We start from the raw sequence: 21,185 nt of genomic DNA, 5'->3' as shown, positions 1-21,185 counted from the left end.
AGATTTAATTTAGTTTTTTTTTTTTTTTTTGCTGTAGTGTCCTCTGCTGGATAGTTTCTTGGGAATTTTCTTGTCAGAAACTTTATACTAATGGCTAAAAAACAGATTAAATGTATGATTGAAACATTTATTTTTACTTTCTTTTATTTTTCTAACTTTCAGAGCGCCCTCTGGCGGACATCACTTCGAAAAACACTGGCGTAACCTGCTGCGTAAATAGCAGATTTCCAAGCGCACGTGCGCGTAATAGATTATTCCTAAACTAACTACGAAGTTAGATTTATACTGGGTGGCGCGGCATGACACGGAGATGATTAAAAAACACTATATACACTTTTAAGTGAATTCAACCATGGTTTATGTGAGTAAATGTTGGTTATTAAATGTTATAAAGCAATAAAATACCTCTGCTGTCATGAAACTTCCAGTTGTAATAGCGGGAAGCAGCGGATGCTAACGCTAGACGCTAATGCTAGCTACGGACCTGACAAAGCTCTCCTGACGGCTCTGTTTCTTTTAGGATACACAAATGAACAAATACATTTTATTATATAGAGAAGGTAAAGTCTAAGCAAATAAACGTGACTGATTAACAGTAACTTTATGTGCTGTTTGTTTTCCGATGACTAGTCAGCAGAGTTTAGTCTATTGCAATTACCGGAGCTTGATATATCAAGGATTTCTCTCTTAGGGAAGAAGACGATAGTAGAACCAAACTGAAGTCCTTTGAGGTGGAGGAGGACAGAACAGGATCATCCCTCCTGCTGTGTAAGGTATGTGCGAAAATATTAAATTAAAGTACCACCTATAATAGAAGAATCATTTGAGCCAAAAAAAACCGCAAAGACGTCTGAAAAAATATTTTGCTAACCCAAATCTTTTCAAATACTTGGTCAAATAAATCCCATTGAATAAAACCAAAATGACAGCATTTTGGTTACATTTTAAACGTGCTGTATAAATGATGAGAATGGGAATATGATGGTTGTGCACACCAAACCAATCAGTGATGGAGTACCACAGCATCTAGTACTTGGGTCACTTTTCTTTACTGGATATTTGTTTCTACTTTTACTGGAAAGCATTGCATAAATTGCCAGTTTTATCTAACAATACTTATCTTTATTTATCCAGCAAACTTATTGGCGCTCTTAACCTGCAATTTATATGTGCCATTCATGTTTTCATTTACTTTCCCTAAATATTGCCAATAATTGAAATTTCCTGACTCAAACTGATGCATATGTCGCTCAATAAATTAGGGTTTATCAGTCAATCATTTGATCAAATACTGTAAAGTTTTTGTTTTTTTCTCGTCCTATAAGAACTCCAACTGGTACTCTCTTTCTCTTATAGTTTCTGAAATTGAACATTTATTCAGAGCTCAGTTTTTGTGAAAAAATGAGTAAGCTAGGCTCGTGCTTACTCATAAGAAGTTGCATCAAAGTCAAATCAAATCTGCAGATTTACTGGAAAAAAAACTTGAACTAGACCATAACTGGATTAGATTAGCCTGCTGTCATGGTGTAAAAAAATATAAAATAAAATAAAGTTATTTTGCATCAAAGAGGGATTAATCTGATTCTTCTTGTGGTTGGAAACTGATTTCAAGGAATATAATTTTCATCAGAAGTCAGTTGTGAGACAGTAAATGTGTTTCTGTACTGGAGTGGATTTTCCCCTCCATTCAGTTTACAGAGAGCTGTTCACGTCCATCAGCATCAAACGTGCAGTCAGACTACAAACACCTGAAAAACTCCAAGAACGTTGCTGTTTGTTTTTGCAGACGGAATTTCAGCCTGCTGGATTTGTTTTGGTTTTTCCACAAATTACAACTGGATTAAATCAGGGGGAGCCAATCAACACTCACTTCTGAGAACACAAGGTTTGGTGTAGGAATGTTTTTTCCAGAGTTTGGAGCTGAGAGATTTTATTAATTTTATCAAGCTGACCTTGGTGTGCCAATCCCAGCTTGGAAGTGGGAATTCATTCCTGATGCTGCCTTGTAAAATTTGGCATTCCTGATTCCTGGCAGAGTAACTGAGAAGTGAATCAAACGCACCCGGTGGTGTTTGGACGTTTGAAAACAGGACTCTGGACAGCTCAACTGTTGAATCCGGAAATGATCTTTACAGACCATTTGAATCATGATGGGAAACAGAAACTGCACAGCAAACTTCACAACGTGCGTATAGTTATGAGTGCTGCCCTTGGTATGTTTGTTTTTGAGTCTGCTGGCTGAGATTAACTGGATGGTCTAGATTAGATGAAAAATTAAGATGTCAAGCTATACTTAAGCTATACAAAACAAGAACTAAATTTCTTTGTGGAAATATCAGATATTGGAAATATGGAGTTGAAACAACATTATGCCAACTATTTTCAAAATCACATCTGAAATGTGACTTTGAATAGTTATTAGGAAGCCTTGTTAGCTTGTACTGATGCTCTGTGAGCAAAACGGGGGTTTCAACATCATATTCCGGCTCCAGGTCTCATGTCTGCTGTATGGAGGTGCCTCTCTGTAAGGATCTCCGCCAAGAGAGCAGCACACCGTGAGAAGTAAGTCATTCCTGCTGTTTGGTGAGAAAATCTGGATTCAATTCTCTGCACATTCTTCAGAAAATACAGTTTATTCCTGTGGACATGCTTGAAAGAAGTCAGAGTATGTTTACAGTTTTTCTGAGCCAGGCTGGTATTTACTGACTAATAATAATGAAAATGAAAAGACTACCTTTAAAGATAATTAAGCTTTGAGCACAGAAACAGTTTAATCTCTCTTTGGGGCAGATAAAACCGAGGAGAAGGAACCTTCTTGATTACATTTCTGGTTTATGCAATCATTTATGCTCTGTGAGATAGTGGCATCCAGATGGAAGCGGGAATAAATCAAAAACAAGAAGATGCTGCGATGGAAAAACTGCAGAACTGACGTTTTGTTTTTAAAAATTGGTTTATAAAGGTTTAGGGTTTATTACAAGCTTTTATTTACATGTGCATTTGTGACAGAATGGTATCGTCCATTTGTTGGCTGTATTTTATGCAAATGTTTCTGTGGTATAATAAATTGTGATTACCTTCCTGCAGCCGTATTAATGCGATAAGAAATCCTGTTGGGAAAACTTCCTGGAAAACGACTGTGGGAATATATACTCCCTACTTCGGGAGTATGAGACTCTCAACCATAATTATACAAAAAAAAAATCTCCTACCGGATGCTAGTTAATCTGGGTTCTCACAAATACATCAAACATCTCCTTGCTAAACTAATCTTTGAGAGGCCGACGCAACTCTGGCAAAAGTCACAATGTATTTTGTTGAAATGTCTTGGGATAATGTTAATTCCTTTTGTTAAGTTGGATATATTACCTGACCTCTGCTAATGCTGAGTACAGTTAGTCAACAGGGGAGCCAGTTGTATTTTTAAAAGCTAGTTTTGAGAAAAACTAGTTGTGTTCCCTTTGTCATTGCTGTATCATCAAATACAAGCAGCGGACATGAGAGGAACCGTTTGTATTTTACTGATGCTGAAAATAGACTCAGAAGACCATTTGTGGTTGTTGATCAATAAGCCGTAGATGAGAAACTTACTGTTTGTGTCTGCATGAGGCAAAAAAAGTGATCAACTAAAAAGCTTTTATTAGGTTTTCACGCAATTCTGGGAAGAGAGGCATGAAAGCTGGCTTTAGAGAATAGCTGTTGGGAAATGTAGTGTTTTCTGTAGCAACATGGGAGTAGGAAAGTGAATAATTGACAGTAATCTCATCGGATCCTGGAAGGAAACATTCTAGAAGCAAAAACACTCAATACTCTGGCAGAGGTTTACCTACCAGCAGGACTAACACCTTAAATATACATCAGAGCTACAGGAAGCACAAATCTTTTCTGGAGTTCAAAGTTGTTGTGACTCTCCAGTAGCTCCAGAATGGCCTGATTTGGTTTGAGACAGCAATACGTTGTGAGGACTGGTGCAGACTCTCTGAGGCGCTGACAAATCCATGTCTGATTGGAAGTTGAGTCTCTCTGGGGCTTTTCATCCACCATGATACAAAGAAACCTTCTCCCTCCTCCAGGTCCTGGCAGCAACTCAATGCCAAACCTTTCAGCACCTGTTGGCTCTGAAAGTGAAACCCTTTTTCAATTGTATGTTTGTGGTGCAAAAACAAAAACAGAGTGATCTTATTGCCCAAGAGATGATAGTTCACACAAATCTTTTTACGTAACCGATCCCAAATCTAAACCACCTTATGGATATTGTTCTTGGTGAGGCTGTGGAACAGGCTAGATAAACTTCAACAGGTTGTGAGGTTTACCTGGGAATGTCTGGCAGGTGATCCTACGTGGGAGGTCTGAAACTCACTCATCCAGGAGTTTTTCTCATCTTCCAATGGAGATTAAGGAAATGTGGAAACATGAACCAGTCGATGGGCATCAATGTCGTGATCTGTGTTTTTTGGGTTTATTTTGAAGTTTCCTGTGTGTCTGAGTCTCTGTGTTGTCCTGTCTCCCCGTGATTAGTCCCCAGGTGTGTCTCGTTCCCTGATTACCCTCTTGTGTATTTAGTGTCACCTGTGTGTGTCTGTCTTCGTCGGATCCTCAGTCAGTCTGTGTACATCAATCTACGTCTGGTTACGTCTGTGTTCGTCCGAATCTGCCTGTTGCTACCTGTGTTGAGCATTAGCCTTCCGCTCAGCAGTGCTGCCAGGTCTGTGGACTGTTTTCTGTTTTTCACTATTAAAACTCCTCCTCACCTCATCTGGGTCTACTGCGTGCTGCCTCACCTCAAACACCGCAAATCATGACAGAAGGACCCGACCACAAACGAGGTGAGGTAGCTACATTTTTGGCCCAGTTGGACCGGGAGGTTTTCCGGGGGACGAGACTGGCCTTGGCTCCCCCCGGATTCGCTCCCGGCCGTTTTTCCCGCCGGGGAGCACAACCTCCACAGTTCGCCCGGAGAAAGCAGCGTGAGCCGCCGATGAACTCGGCCCCTCGTTGCTTCCCGGATCAACCACCTCCGCAGTCCACCCGGAGACAACGACGTGAGCCGCCGGTGGATCCGGCCCCTCGTCGCCCTCCGGGAACGTCACCTCCGCTGCCGGCCCCGCGGATCCGCGCCGGCACTCCTCCGCTGCCGGCCCCGCGGATCCGCGCCGGCACTCCTCCGCTGCCGGCCCCGCGGATCCACGCCGGACTTCCTCCGCTGCCCGCTCCGAGGCGCTTCGCCGGACTTCCTCCGCTGCCCGCTCCGAGGCGCTTCGCCGGACTTCCTCCGCTGCCCGCTCCGAGGCGCTTCGCCGGACTTCCTCCGCTGCCCGCTCCGAGGCGCTTCGCCGGACTTCCTCCGCTGCCCGCTCCGAGCGCCGCGGACTTCCTCCGCTGCCCGCTCCGAGGCGCTTCGCCGGACTTCCTCCGCTGCCCGCTCCGAGGCGCTTCGCCGGACTTCCTCCGCTGCCCGCTCCGAGGCGCTTCGCCGGACTTCCTCCGCTCCTGTCCCCAGTAAGTCCCAGTGCCTGTCCCGAGCTTCCCAGTGCCTGTCCCGAGCTTCCCAGTGCCTGTCCCGAGCTTCCCAGTGCCTGTCCCGAGCTTCCCAGTGCCTGTCCCGAGCTTCCCAGTGCCTGTCCCGAGCTTCCCAGTGCCTGTCCCGAGCTTCCCAGTGCCTGTCCCGAGCGTCCCAGTGCTCCTCCCGAGACCCCTAGTGCTCCTCCCGAGACCCCTAGTGCTCCTCCCGAGACCCCTAGTGCTCCTCCCGAGACCCCTTGTGCTCCTCGTCGCCGCCCCCGTGCGGCCCCAGAGACTCCTTGTGCTCCTCGTCGCCGCCCCCGTGCGGCCCCAGAGACTCCTTGTGCTCCTCGTCGCCACGGACGGCCGCCGGACCGCCTCCGTGGCTCCCGCCTCAGGTGCCGCGGACGGCCGCCTGACCGCCTCCGTGGTTCCCGCCTCAGGCGCCGCGGACGGCCGCCGGACAGCCTCCGTGGTTCCCGCCTCCTGCGCCGCGGACGGCCGCCGGACAGCCTCCGTGGTTCCCGCCTCCTGCGCCGCGGACGGCCGCCGGACAGCCTCCGTGGTTCCCGCCTCCTGCGCCGCGGACGGCCGCCGGACTTCCTCTGTGGTTCCGCCTCGGCGCGCGGGCAACCGCGGATCTCCTCTGTGGTTCCCGCCTTCCGGTGCTTCCGCCCACCCAGTTGGGTTTGTTTTGTTTGTTTTTGGACTCTTGGCCTTCGTGTGCCTCCGCCCACCCGGTTGGGTTTGTTTTTTGTTGTGTTGGACTCTGGCCCCCCGTCCAGCTCCCCTCCACCCACCCTTGTTGTGTTTTTCTGTTTTGGGCGTCTGGGAGCCGCCCTTTGAGGGGGGGGTACTGTCGTGATCTGTGTTTTTTGGGTTTATTTTGAAGTTTCCTGTGTGTCTGAGTCTCTGTGTTGTCCTGTCTCCCCGTGATTAGTCCCCAGGTGTGTCTCGTTCCCTGATTACCCTCTTGTGTATTTAGTGTCACCTGTGTGTGTCTGTCTTCGTCGGATCCTCAGTCAGTCTGTGTACATCAATCTACGTCTGGTTACGTCTGTGTTCGTCCGAATCTGCCTGTTGCTACCTGTGTTGAGCATTAGCCTTCCGCTCAGCAGTGCTGCCAGGTCTGTGGACTGTTTTCTGTTTTTCACTATTAAAACTCCTCCTCACCTCATCTGGGTCTACTGCGTGCTGCCTCACCTCAAACACCGCAAATCATGACAATCAAAGGGGATTACAACTGAAAAAGAAGGCATTTATGATGAAATTGCAACGATACCATTTAGCCAAAAGTAGGTTGGATGGGAGGAATATGGAGAGACTATTGAGAAGCTAAAAGACCTCAGAATGAGAAAACAGATACTATCCTATATACTGTGGTTGGCTTTTGGGAAAGATCTGGATGGATGACATTTTTTAGGATCTCCTTACACCAATCACCATGGTAAAGGAAGAGTCTAAAGAAGAAGGAGATGCCATAAACACAGCCAAGGGAAAAATTTATTAACTAGCTGGTTGTCAGAAGAAGTAGTTACATTTCTTCTTATTTTGGTAAATTTAAAATCTTTAAAACGATTTCAGTGACAGATTAAGCCTTAATCACAAACCAGTTCTTGTTTTGTATAGCTTAAGTATAGCTTGACATCTTAATTTTTGGTGGAAGAGGAAACACTTTTAGAATTGTTCCTTGATGCTGAAGACTTTGGATTGTTGGGCTGGTTGTGGTTGACATGCCTCTACATGCTGCATGTTTTGTAGGAATCATGAAGTGCATTCCACCTTAAGAGAGTTAGCTCTACAAGGCTTTGACCCGTTGCTGAACCACTAGGTCAATGTGAACAGTGTAATGTTTTTCTAGTGCATTGAACAGTAGAACAGATATTCACCCTTGTACAACTGCTGACGGAGTCATGGGGAGTTTTGTTTTCCTCTCCAAATGAGGGTTTTTCTGGAATCTGGAGAACAATCACAACTGTCTCTCAAAGTAATTTAAGAGAGATTGCTGCTGGAGTATGTGCTGCCAAGGAAGCTTTAGAAAACTCATTTTTAGTCAAAACACCCATGTTTATAATTCTGTTTTTGGACTTCATGGAGACGTTTTTAAGGTACTGTGTCATGTTTGGTCTGGACCCTCAAGGTATCATCTTTAGTCCTTGACCCATCGCATGTGGCATTGGCAAATCACCCCAAAGAAAACCCAGAAAACAGTGGAGATAGTGCATGTCTATTTTGGCATGGTTTTCTTGTTGGAAGACCCAGTCAAAGAAACATTTTGGACTCTCTGCTTAGGTCTGTAGCTTGGACAAATAGAAGAATTGTCTCTACAAATGGTATATCTATACACTGTCTGAAATATGTGTCTATTTTTCAAAGTTTTTTGCTGTGGCTCAGGCTGTTTGGTTAGTAAACCCTGCTCAGCTGGCAAACAAGCCGTGTGAGAGTACATTCTGCAATCCATCAGGGACTGTGTGTTGGACTTCACGATCCATCTTTAACCACAAGATTCCAGTTTAAGGCACAAAAAGCTGCTATCACAATGCCAGGATCATTTTTATAAAATCAAACTGCTTGAACTTTGTCACGTTTTGTCAAATTACTGCAATGAAATTAGCTGTAATTAAGATTGCATGGGATAATAGTGTATAATTGCAAAGTGGAAGGAAAATAATACACGATTTTCAACTTCAATTTGAAGCAAACTTTTTCCTCATAGCTCCTGTTTGAAGGTGAACCTCCATTGCAGTCTCTACTCTAAGTGGTTTTCTTCTAAGATCATTTAGCAGGACTTTTCTTCCTGTCACCACTAAACTTGATTTGCATCATTTATAGATTTTTTTTTGTCCTACTCTTTTCTCACCGGAGCCATAGATCTCTGCATAGCTTAACCCTGATTCAAACTTTACATTCCTAACTTTAAATTGACCGTTCTAGTGATAAAGCTACAAAGGTATATTGTGAAAAAAAGAAGGAAATTTCTGCTAAAAATCTCAGACATTTTTGAGACTAATCTCTGAAATTTTCTAGACAAACACAAGGACATTTTAGAGCTTCAAAAGTTGAAAATTTACTAGAAAATACTCAGACATTTTGAGATTAATCTCAGAGATTTGCTAGAAAAAACTTAAAAAATTCTGAGTTTTCAATCTTTTTTCCAGAAAATTTCTAAGATTAATCTCAAATTTTTAAAACTCAGAAATCTTCTTTCTTTCTTTTTTTTTTTTTTTTTTTTTTTTAGAAAATTTCTGATTAATCTTAAAATTTTATTTCATTTTCATTTTTCAAGCTCGGAATTTATTTATTTATTTATTTTTTAGAAAATCTGAGAATAATCAAAAAATGTGGATTTTTTAAGCACATTTTTGACTTTTCAAACTTAGAAATTTACTTTTTCTCATGAAAATATCTGAAATGAATCTCAAAATTTTTAATTTTTTTTTTCTAGTAAACCTTCACTTTCAAGGTCAGAAAAGTTCATTTTCTTTTGAAAATTTGAGATTTATTTAAACATCTTTTTATTTTTTTTTAGCAAATCAAAGATTAATCTCAAAATTAATCTCCTTTATTTTCTATCCTCGTATGTTGTGGTATAAAATACCTTCTACCATTTTATTTATGTAAAAACATTGTTCCCATATAAGAAGTTCTAGATCATCAGCAATCTGGGGAGACCTTTGAATCCAAAAAGGAGTTTAAAGTGTACAGAAAAAGCTTCAGAACTATTTCCAGCTGATCTAACCTGAAGAAAAAAGTCTGGAAGGAGCCAATCTGACCGTATGTTGACTCTGGACAAACAGATTCATTACCTCACTTTTCCAATCCACTCCACTCCATCTGCTCTTAATTACCTTAGACCAGTTTTACCACATTCCCATAACATAAACACTCTGCAGAGACTGTTATTGGAGCATTTAAGCAATGAAGTAATTACCATTAAAAACCCAGAGAAGGAGCTGCGTCTCTTCCTCTAACAGAATCCCTGCTGAGAGGTCCACTGGTCTGGGTTCATTTGTTGGTCAATTGCTGGACGCTTCTTTGAGAAAGATCAAAAGACCCATTAGAAATCATTTCTGACATGGTGAGATAATCACAAATTATGTTGATAACCAATACTTACTGGCCTGGAAGATGGATCCCAGTTTATCTACTGAATAAAAACTGGCAGCTTCATTGTTACATGGTAACTTAAATTCTAAATTACTGGTCAAAATGGGTCAAAATTATACATGAACATCAGCCATTGCATATTTTAGCTACCAATGGATATTTGACTGTTTCTTTTGGCAAAATGTAAATTTTCCATTTCAATTGGTTGGTTTCCACAAATGCTCAGAAAGTTTGAGGTTGTGTTAAATTTCAGCCATGTTGCTGTCTATTTTTTTAAATCTTTTTAGTTGAGCTCATGTTGCTGTGTCCATCATGCACGAGTTATGGATCTCTGCAGCTCCTCCAGAGTCATTAGGCACCTCTGATTATTATTATATTGTATATTATTATTATACAAGGCGTTTTGTTGTAGCATTTCTCTTCTTATTAGTTGTACAAATTTGTCCAAATTAGTTTGGTTGAGAAACTTTTGCTTTGAAGCAGCAGCGTAGCTCAGCAGACGTCATCTGTCTTCAGCTCAAGGTGAAGTATGTGAGACTTTTAGAGCCAGAGCTTTAATGATCCATGAATGACTTTTATTGAAATTCCATGGGCTTCATCCTTTCATCTCATAACTCCTGCTAATCCCCCTTTGTAAATATCTCCTTCATTAAAACGCCATTAGCTCAAAATGCTAACATTGTCTGCTTCTGTAAAGGAGGACGGCAGAGGGAAGCCTTTCCAAATCCCAAACACAGACATGTTTTATCCATCTGACTTCCCTCTGCTGATCTGTTTCTGCTTTCCGTGTTGATAGTCCAAGCTGCAGCCTGTCACGAGTTTGGATGAAACACAATCTTGATTTTATTACGTCTTATCTGGGCTTCTTGTGGAACACCCGTTCCCCTGAGTGCTCCCAAAAAATCAGCGGTTAAAGTGCTGATTGATGTTGCGCCCTCAGATTGTTTATTTAGTTGGACGGCAGATTAAGATCTGGTCTGCACAAATACAAGAAGGATTAAAAAGCCCATGTTTTTATTGAAAACTAATTGAGAAGAGGAGGAAAACCAGAATGAGGAAGAGCAGAGTTCAGCATTCCTGCAGCTCCTCTGGGACGGAGAAAAACTGCAGACTGAGAATCAGTACTTCACCAAGAAGTAGCAACCAGCACATGGTGTCCTAACGCGTCGAGATGCAGGCGTCAGAGGTCAGCGTCTGCAAACGTTCCTGCTGCTCAGCTGACAGTCCTGATTAGATTGACAAACACTAAGGAAGCCATTTTGGTTCTGTTTCATCATATTCAGTGACAAATGTTAAGAAGTTGAGGCAGAAAATAGCTGCTGCACCTTCTGTCTTGGTGTCTGGATGCAGTGGTGAGTTAATTTAAAGTCTGCCTTGGTGGTATTTTGGGTCAAGTTGACACCAAAGAGCTCTGGTTTGATTTTAGAAAGACTTTCTCTGAAGTCTTAAATTATGACAGAGCTTCACTGTTTACTATACAGTAGATTTATCTTATTTAAGAGGGAAACCTGCTCTTAACTAACTGAAATCCATGAATACTTGAGACTTAAAACTACCAATTTTAATAGTTAAAACACTAAATATGCGTTAACTTGACTTAACACTAGTGGAGAAGGTAATTTGTTGGTGGTACAATCAATCACTGTCAAGGAAAATGGATATTGATCATTGATTGGCTGATGTGGACTTCAAGTTTTATCACAATATTTTGTGGTTCTATTTATTGCTTTTTTTTAGGCTCCTCAAATATTGCTCATAAAATATTACAAGTGGGATTTGTTTCACTAAATTAACTAACACAGTAACTGTATTTAAAGTTTATTGATATCTATTGATACTTCAAGAAAAAAAACAATTGGAAAAAATAGTAAAGTTAACAATATGAAAGATTTTGAGAAGTTTTAAACATCGTTTATTGTAATTTATTGTGACAATAAACGATTTGGCTTAATTTACCTTCCACAGAAAAATATGTGATGTATAAGTTTCATCTATGTGTATAATTAGCGATTAATTTCTGTATTTCGTTGAAACGGTTTTCCATTTCCTGTTTCAGCTTCTCTTAATCGAGATTTTCCAGAGAAAAACTGAATCATGTCTCCTCCATATGTTAAAGTTTGATCAGCGGCATTTATGGGGCTCCAGATGTTTCCATTAAAAACCTGAACTATTTTAATCTTTTCCAGCATTTTAAAAGCTAATGTCCATCCAAAGTCAACTCCAGCAGACAAGCTGATGAATTAGTTAAAACGGATGTTGTATGTTTAAGTAATAATGAAGGATTTCTGTGTTAAGTTTAAAAATAATTGTTCATGTGTCATTGTCATTGTTTTGGAGGTCAAACAGACTTTGGGTCGATGTTACAACATTTATGTGCTTCACAGAAGTTTAATGTTTAAACTTTTAACTTAAATTACGTACTATATGTCCTGATCAGGAGCCGATATCGAGCGGTTACTTCATTTAACACCATAAAGACAAAATAAATGACACAAAATAGTTCTGTAAAAGTGTCTTCTTTTTAATAACAGCTACAGAATACAAAATAATTTAACATCTTAACTTTGCACTGTAAGAAAACTAATCACCCTGCTTTCTAAATGATGAATTGACTCACTTTTCACAAGCCAGACTGAGATCTGATTACCTGTAGAATCAAGAAATAACTCAGCAAATACCAGGAAGTCGGCTAAAATATCTTAATTTGAAACAATCATGGTAAAATTCTGTAGGAGTGACGGATTTGCCAAAATTATAAGGAGCAACAGATATGAAACTTTGGGCCGACATAATGATATTATATTTATTTCTCTTCCATTTTGACACCTTTGGGGAAAAAGCTCCCAGAAACAGGCGGCAATAAGATGGAAATAAAAATCGGTTTTATTTATCAGACCAATGCTGATATAAAAAGGAGAAATATCAGCTTGAAATGGACAAAGTAAATATTTCATATAAGGCCAAGTTGTTCTGGACGGCTCTGTCTCCGTAAATGAAATTGTCATTTTTGAAACTCCAGTTTGTATTTACTCTAAAAGTACCAAAGGAAACTCCACTTTAAATGGTTCAGCCCAACAGCAGATGTTATTTTTATGGATGAAGTTTTGTTTCTAAAAGAGGCCATTTTGCTGAGCCGTACATTTCTGTGTTTAGGTCACGCTCGACTCCTCACTGCCCAACATGAACCTGCTGCAGGGAAAACATCCTCCCCTTTGTGCCCGGCTCAATGCGTCCACATGTACGACCAGGTAAACATCCTGCCCTGATCTCTGTCCGACAGGAACGTCCTGCTGTGTTTATGTTCTTGATTGGAAAGAGAGAAAGTCTGTTGGGTCTGATAAGAAACCCAGACATTCATAAACCCAGGACAACGGCTCTCGATTTGATGACAGCTTCCAAAAGTATTCTATCAATTTCTATTGAATATATGCAATGTTAGATAGTATGTGAGTATTGTTGTCTCCATGGCGATGTGATCAAATTTTCTAATTAGGTTGCAGGTAAGTCTGTTACAATTGCAGAATTTGCTGTGCGATAAATTGTCCCACAAATTATTGCGAGAAACAATAATATTGTCGTTTTGAAACCATTTTCAAGTAACATTACAGTAATTTAAAGATGAACAAACTGGACGACATTTTAAATATCCAAAATAAATAGAGACATAATTGTTCTTCGTTAAAAAATGGGCAAATGAGACCGAAGTAAAAGACTAAAGACTTTTATCACCCAGTTTTTGGTAGAAAAAGAGAAAAACCTGCTGCTCAGGTAAAAAACAACTCTTCATCATCCAGTTGAAATTTGTAAGAAGTCCCGTTTAAAGTTTGTCACAACAACTGGAGGAAAGTCTTCTGGTCACATGCAACCAAAAAAGGCTTAATAAAATTATAACAGAGATGAGCTAACACCAAGGTAATTAAATAAATGAGACTATAAGTGGAGGTAAACTAAAACTAACAAAATAACAAACTGAAGTGGAGGAAACATTTTGTAAACTGAAATAAATGAAAACGCTAATTAATGGGCAAAAACTATAACTAACTACAACTACATTGTGCGTTTATGAAACTAAAACATATTGGAATTATAATATGTTTTAACATACATAATTATATCTATGTTTTTGTGTTTTTGAGTCTTTTTATTTGCCTGCCAGGGCTTGTGCTAGTCTGCAAAAACAAAAGAAAAAACAGCAAAAGTTTGGCTAAAATGTCAGTCAGTTGTTCAGCAATAATTAGAACAACTTCTTTTTAATCTATATACGTTTACTACATAAATTACTTTTTTATTTATTTATATGTGTATTAAATGTCTTAATCTGGGACATGAGTCCGAATTTCGTACCATAAACAAGCAAAGGTGGTATGACAACAAAAAATTCTTAAATAATTGAATAATAGATGATTTTTATGTAATATTTGCTACACAATCTTACGGTTTACCTCCCAGACGGACAGAAACCCCAAACTGACATGATTAGATCCTGGTGTCAGCGGACAGAAGATGAATTTCTCGTGCAGAGACACACAGTTGAGTTTCTCCCTTGTTTTGTTTGTGTGGACGTCCTCCGTGCAGATAGATTGATTTAAACCTGAGGCTGGAAATGAACGACATCATCAGAGTCGCAGCAGTTTGAGTAACAGCATGATTCGTATCGGTCGGTGTGAAAAGGGTTTTTGTCTTGCTAACTAGTTTTTAGACATCGCAAAAGAAAATCATTTGTTTCGTTGAAAGGAGACGGAGAGAAGATGTCAGTTCTTTGAACCATGTGAGATGTTTTCTGAATTTTATCTTGAATTTTCTTTTCTTTTAAATCTGATTTCTCTTTGTTTTTTGTAGACATTGTAGCAGATATAAAAACTACAATCAGTTGCATGGATGTTTTATGTTCTTCACGTCTAAATCATTAAGATTGCAGGATGTTTTCTTTGAGGGAGTGCATTGAGGAGGAAGGCGATTTAAAGCAACATGAATTTTAATATACTGCATCTTTGATTCTGCAGGTTGCAGAAAAAATTTTACTGCATTTTACTTTCAGTAAAGTTCCTCCAGAAAACTTACTAAACTTGGTGCTCAGGGCTTTTGGGTGGTTTTTGAGTTAAAAAATGTTTAATATTGACAGGAAATTTGGAAACATCAGTTGATAGTTGTGTGTTATTGTAAGACTGGAAGATTAATGTCTAAACAGCAGCTATTAACTCTTAAAAAAACACAATAATTAAAAATAATTATCACTAATACACAACGTTCTGAGCGTTCCACTTCTTGTTGGCCCTCTTCAAATGAGAAAGACAAGAAAACATGGCATCATACTGAGCAATAATTAGAATTTAAAAGCATTCATGTTAATTTTGCAAAGTGGACGAGGAAGGAAAAAAACTGCAGCAATAATTGACTTTAAGTCTCAACAACAAGCATTTAGTTTAAGACTTTTAAAAAAGAGTTACCTTAGGGAGAAGAGATTGTTGAGGATCCAGAGAAATCACAGTTTGGTAAATATTTGATACAGTTAAAATAAAACTGATAATCTCAAAATAAATATAACTTGGAAAAACCAAGCTTGAATTTATATTGGCAGCTTTCAATTTCCTTTCATCAAAATACTGAACTTGCAGTCAGATTATTGTTTCTGTAAAGCAGCTTTGTTTCCTTCTCTAATGCTGACAAGAAATAAAACCTTGTAACATGTTTTTAATAACATGTATGTGATCTGAAAACGAGTTTTTGAAAATTCCTTTCAGATCTGTTTCACCATATTTCCTTTAAATGTAAAACAGATGTATTTATTGAAGGAAATTGTAGAATAAACATTTGCAAAAGGTTACAAAGGTTGGAAACGGAGTCCAAACTTTAAAGAAATGAAACTGAAGCTAATCAGGAAAACTGCCAAGAGGCTGAAAGCAACAGGAAGTTCTAGTGCTGGTGTGTTTTATCACAATCTCCTATTTTCTCCAGATGTGTGAACTAAAGAGCAGGGCTTCAAGACAAAAACGTTTTCTACCAAAAACAAAACACAAAACATTACGGAGTAATTAAAATGTCTCTATCTCCATAGAAACAGAACATATTCATGGTGGCACTCAATTTTGGCTCAAAACTTTCAGAAGAAGAATTTAATATTATTTATTTCATCAGTTCAAGAGCGGCTAGATGAGGGAGGGAGACTCATTAACATACAGGAAGTGAACTAACTCAGTAGATATGTAGACTAAAAAAGTGAATGTGAAATGAATTCAAATGTACAAGAAACGAAACACAAGAATAAAGTAAGAAACAAAACAAAGAAATACGCTTTAATAAAAATAATGACCAGACAGAAGAGAGAATGTTCTCTGAATGAAACAAAAAGAAAACAAAACACCTGTTGCTCATGGTGGCTTTATTATTATTCTGAAATTGTACAAAACTTAATATTTGCCCCACTAAAAGTACAAATATGGTTGCATGTTGAAAGAAAAGTCGAAGTGACGAAAGTAATGCCGATTAAACATCAAGTTTTCCAAAACTTCAGAATAAACAGAGCAGGAAGTGTTTATTTTTATAAGCAGGAAGTTTAATGACGCGGCTGATTTATCAGCAATAAGATATCAGATTGAAGTTAATTGTTCTGAAATGAGTCATTTCATTCAGCGTGTGTTGTCAATTGCTAAGCTACATCGCGGCTAATCTACGAGATGGTTGGAGAATAGGAGATTTTCTCCAACATGCTGCCGATATTTCTATGGACAGGAAGTCCTGAATATAAGCTATCAGAGGACGGTCGAAGAGAACGGAGGAACCAGAAAGGGAGTGGATCAACAGTATTAAATCGACATGTCAACATTTATTGTAATGAAAATATTTTTATCCGGTGTTTATCCGACTTCAGCTTGTCCACTTCCATAAGTTGTTTTATTTGCAGCAGCTGTTTCTTGGTTTTACTCCAGGACCACCGAGTGTGGATGTATTTCTTCAGACCCGGCGTCCAATCAGAGCCAAATACAACAAACATGGAGCTGGTTCTGTTGTCCCGAATGCGTCTGATTATTATGGAAAAACCCAAAATTCCCAAAGCAATTAATGAGAAATAAATCATTGTGGTAAAAAAACACATTTTAACTAAAAAAATTAATATGGAATATTATTATTGCAATACTGGGATTGACACCAGTTCAACTTAAAGCTATATAACTGGTTAATCACTTAGGAAACCAGTGATAAACCAGTGATAAACCAGTGATAATCAGATCTAATCAGCTTCTCCATTCTTTTATCACCACATCATGATGCTGCCACTATTGTCTTTTTTACATTTTTAATGCGTAAAAGTAATGTTTTATTTTCCTTCAACTTAAAATCTACAGCAACTCTTATTCATACTTTGAGGTTTTACTATTTTTATTATTTATGAATGGGTCAGGATTAGAAAAAGGCTTTTTCAACGAAAGGTGTTTGTTATTTTTTGTTAGGAATGAACTGATCCACTTTTGTCACTTCTGATATTGATCCAGATATCTGAGGATTAGTATGAGAGTCTGATACAGAAAAACAGGACTGAATTGATTCAAAATGTTTTAGTTGTTTAAAAATATACTTAAATGAACTGAATTACATAATTATTTGATAATCTGCTCCAGTACAACACATTAAAATACACCAACAGCTGTAGAAACATCTTTTATTTGTTCAAATGTAAATTTAAAATAAATAATAAAGAAACTGACAAAAATGATAAATTAACTGATTATATAAACTGCAACAAAACTTTCTTTTGAATGTTTCAGAAAGTGCGATTAGGAATTCTAAATATATTATAGAATAAATAATAAAGCATGATGTCGCTCAGAGCATAAAGCGTAGAATGAGAGTGAACAGATCCAGCACATTATCGCGATACCTGATCTAGAATATTTTTCAAAATTGGGACCGATAGAGATATTAATCTCCACTTTTTGTTAATTTTATGAATGATTTTGTAAAAACAATAACAGGGTAAAACCTCTCAGCTTTGTGTTGGTTTTACACGCCAATAAAAAACACACTTTAGGTGTAAATGGTGTTGCAATCCTCAGTAGGTGTGTATTTCCGAGTACTGTGTGATGTTAAGTGAAGAAAGAATCTCCACACACAACCTTGCACAGACACACACACCCACACACACTCGGGGCAAAGCTGTGGTTTTTTTCACTGCTGCGTCATAAGCGGCGACATCACCATGAAAACAGACACTTCCTGCTGCTCTGAGTTTACAGGGATCTGTAGTGACGTGATTCTGTTTTCCAACCAGGATGAGCGGAGCGTGGGAAGACGGATCGTCTCATCAGGGAGACGATCCGATAAAAAAATAGTCCCTGCTCTCTGCTCCTCAAATACGTTTTGACTTACAAAAATTCGTTTAAAATATCCTCTTATGAATCTTTAGTTACTTTTTTCCATTCTTATTCTTAAAAGTTGGATTTTTTGTTTGTTTGGACTGTTTGTTGTTTTGCTGGATTTGGGTCTTCCCGTCCCCTCATTATGATGCTTAAAATAGGAAATATCCAAAGTGTAGTCAGAATTAACCACAAACCTCAATGTGTGTTATTGGGATTTTAATGTTTTAGACCAAAACAATTATGAGAAGTACGTGATTTCAAATATTTTTTTCTACATAAAATCTTTAAGTCATTTTACAATCATGGAAAATTATATGTATATATGTATTTATTTTGATAAATACGAAATAAGCCTTTGTGTTATTGTGATTTCCTGAATGTTGGGAATGACATGTTGATTTTTACTTTATTTTTAATCCATTTTGTCAGAAATTACTGGCTGCCAGTATCTCCAATCTGATGACTCACCTGTTACAGAAACTGAACATCTTTGAGTCAGAGTTTGTGTTTTCAATATCTTTTTTCATATCCCACCACAGCTTTGTCAGTCAGTGAACTTTAACTAGATCATTGCAACATTTGTGTTTATTTTTCTGTGTTTGGGATTCTGGTTGAACTAAACTTCAGCTGTCAGAAAGCCTCATATTTGACTTTAGACTATTTTTGGTTTACAGAGGAGTCAATGATGATTTCATTACATCTGCAACAAACCCCCACCATCACACCTCCACCTCCGTGCTTGATCTGAGGTGGGGCTAAAATTAACATAGCATTTCTTTAGTGTTCGCATTTTTTTAATCTTAAATGCAAGTTGTTGGGCATTTTAATCTTAATTCCTGCTCCAACTGTGTTGTTGTTTCAGCAAATAGCCTTTTTGAGTCTGTATAACAATTAATGGATTTCTAAATGAATTGAGGATTTTCAGTCAGACAGCCGTTACATAACACATTTGTGCGCTTGACAAACGGAGCCACTCGCGCCTTTGTTCTGGTTTCCATCAACCCGACAAAGATAAGGAGCATTTGACATTTTCAGCTGGTTAGAGTAAACTCTGACAGTCTGTGAAGAGCCGAGAGAGCGAGGAGCAAATGAAGGAGGGAGTGACGACTGCAGGGTGAAACTGGACGTGTTTGGACTTGCAGTGGGGGAAGAGAAAATACAGGAACGGCTCATTGAACTGAACTGTAAGAAATGTTGAAACTCGCGTCTATGAATCAGTTCTTGTCTAGTTCTGGGTTTTTTTTGTTTTGCTTCTCAGATTTCTCAGTCAGGGCTCATTTCAACTGGAAAAAATAAAAGATGTTTTTTTTTTTCTTCTTTTTGAAAAAACTGTTGTTACACTTTTAGATTTAGGGTAAAAAGTCATGCTTGTCCCCTGGAAATCTTCAGTCTAGACCAGTGACCTTTCACACACCTCTTTGGGCTCTTTACCAGCTGGTTCAGAGTCCAAAAACAAATTTTGTTCTGCTTTTTAACTTGGATTAAATGCAACAGATCCATCCTGGTGGGTCACAACCAGTCCTTAGTGGGTTTACTGGTATGTTTTAGGTCAAGGGCGTCAAACTCAGTTTCATTTGATCAAAAATCTGATTGTTCTTAAATGACCGGTTTTGCCAGAATGTATTGAAAAAAACCATTAAATTGTTAAAATATCAATAAATAGCATTCAATAAGTGTTTCTTAAAATTAAATATTATCGATCCACATTGATCAGTTTATCCAATTTTTTACCAAATTTGTGCTGATGTATGATGTTAAATGTGACTTTTTATTGATTGCTCATTGCTCAGTAAAATAAGAAAAAATGTGGAGATATGTTGATTTTGTGTGAATTTTACAGATTTGTGAAAAACTTCAGGAACTTTTTGGTGTAATTTGGATGTCAGCACGTTAAAAATATATTAAAAACTTCGATGGGAATTTTTGAGCTCTTTTTTGAGCTCTTGTTTTTCGTCATTAAAACTTTTAGTTCTTCAAAACAACTGATTTATTCTTGCTATAATCTTCAAACTATGTGGCATCTTGTGATTGCATGCAGAAGAGGGGATAAAAGTTAAAAAGGAATGTTGTCATGAAAGGATTTTCACACATTGCTCTACATGTTGTAGTTGTTAAGTATCATAATTTATTGTGATTAGAACCAGATCTTCTTCCAGCTTATTTAACCTAAAAGTCTTTTTTACTTCAGTATTAAGATGAGGGCTGAAAAACAAATCCTCAAATTAAATTTAAATAGAAAAGAGAAACTTTTTGGAGTTGAACTTTTTTTCCTACATATTTTAAGTTTGACTGTTTCTCAAAAAAACAACAGATCATCAAACTCTTAAGTTACTCTGTCATTCAGTCTTGTCCAGACTTGCTGTTTGATGGATGGAAACTATAAAATCTAAAATATCTTCATTTGACCGCATTGCCTTCTTGAGAGGCTTTAATTATCATCAGAAAGTAAAGGCAGCTTAGTACCTGTAGATAACTGCAGGGCAGCTCCAAGGCTTGTAGTGTAATCTGTTTAAAAAGTATTTAACCCTTAACTATTTCAAAAATCATTGTAAGTTTGATAGTACAGAAATATTAGGATATATAAATAGCCATTTAAGAATAAACACAAGTACATTTCTATCTGTCTTAATATCAAATATAGTTAGATCCAGCAGATTATTCAGTGCCAGTTAAGGAAGATGAGAGTATTCCCAGTGGATTGTTTTCAACCTCATCTATATTTATCTATGCTTTTTAAAAATCTTGTTTAAGTGTATTTTGAAATTCTACAGTCAAGTCGTAACTCTGAAGTTGTTTGAAACGTATTTATGAACAAATTTAGATATATTTCACAAGCTTTCATGTTATAATTTTAAAAAAATATGTACAGTAATTAATGTGAATATGAATTTAATTTAATGGACCTGAAATTTAAATGTGGGATCAATAATTTTTTTTTTTTAATTAAAATTTGTATCCGCTTAAACCACAATAGAAATGTTTGCTGGCCAGAAGGTGGAAATGAGTGATGGGAACTCCAAAACACAAAAAACAATTGCAGCAAAAAAAAAAAAATGTGGGGATCACAGAAAATATTTGCAAAAACCTACAATCAACAAAACAAAGGCAAACAAACAAAACAAAATGCTGCAATCACAGAGAAAATGCTGCAAACTGAAAACTTCCTTCATAAAACTGCTCCATGCCACTAGGGGGAGCCTGGAGTCGGTTATATTACCTATA

General features: G+C 38.3%; 1 protein-coding gene across 2 annotated transcripts in view; it reads left to right on the top strand.

Moving 5' to 3' along the window:
- Window positions 1–268: 268 nt before the first annotated feature.
- The window catches only part of nid2a (nidogen 2a (osteonidogen)), a 94,709-nt gene continuing 73,792 nt past the window's right edge, over window positions 269–21,185 (top strand). For both annotated transcript variants that reach the window (XM_044110092.1, XM_044110098.1), the window contains exons 1-4: window positions 269–361; window positions 692–773; window positions 2,493–2,562; window positions 12,763–12,857. In XM_044110092.1, the coding sequence (XP_043966027.1) occupies window positions 12,846–12,857 (12 nt within the window). In that variant the 5' untranslated portion in view covers window positions 269–361; window positions 692–773; window positions 2,493–2,562; window positions 12,763–12,845. The remainder of the gene's footprint in view (window positions 362–691; window positions 774–2,492; window positions 2,563–12,762; window positions 12,858–21,185) is intronic.

The sequence above is a fragment of the Gambusia affinis genome, linkage group LG24, assembly GCF_019740435.1.
Source record: "Gambusia affinis linkage group LG24, SWU_Gaff_1.0, whole genome shotgun sequence".
NCBI lineage: Eukaryota > Metazoa > Chordata > Actinopteri > Cyprinodontiformes > Poeciliidae > Gambusia > Gambusia affinis.
Note: the sequence above shows the minus strand (reverse complement) of the source record. Positions and strands in the feature narration are given on the sequence as shown.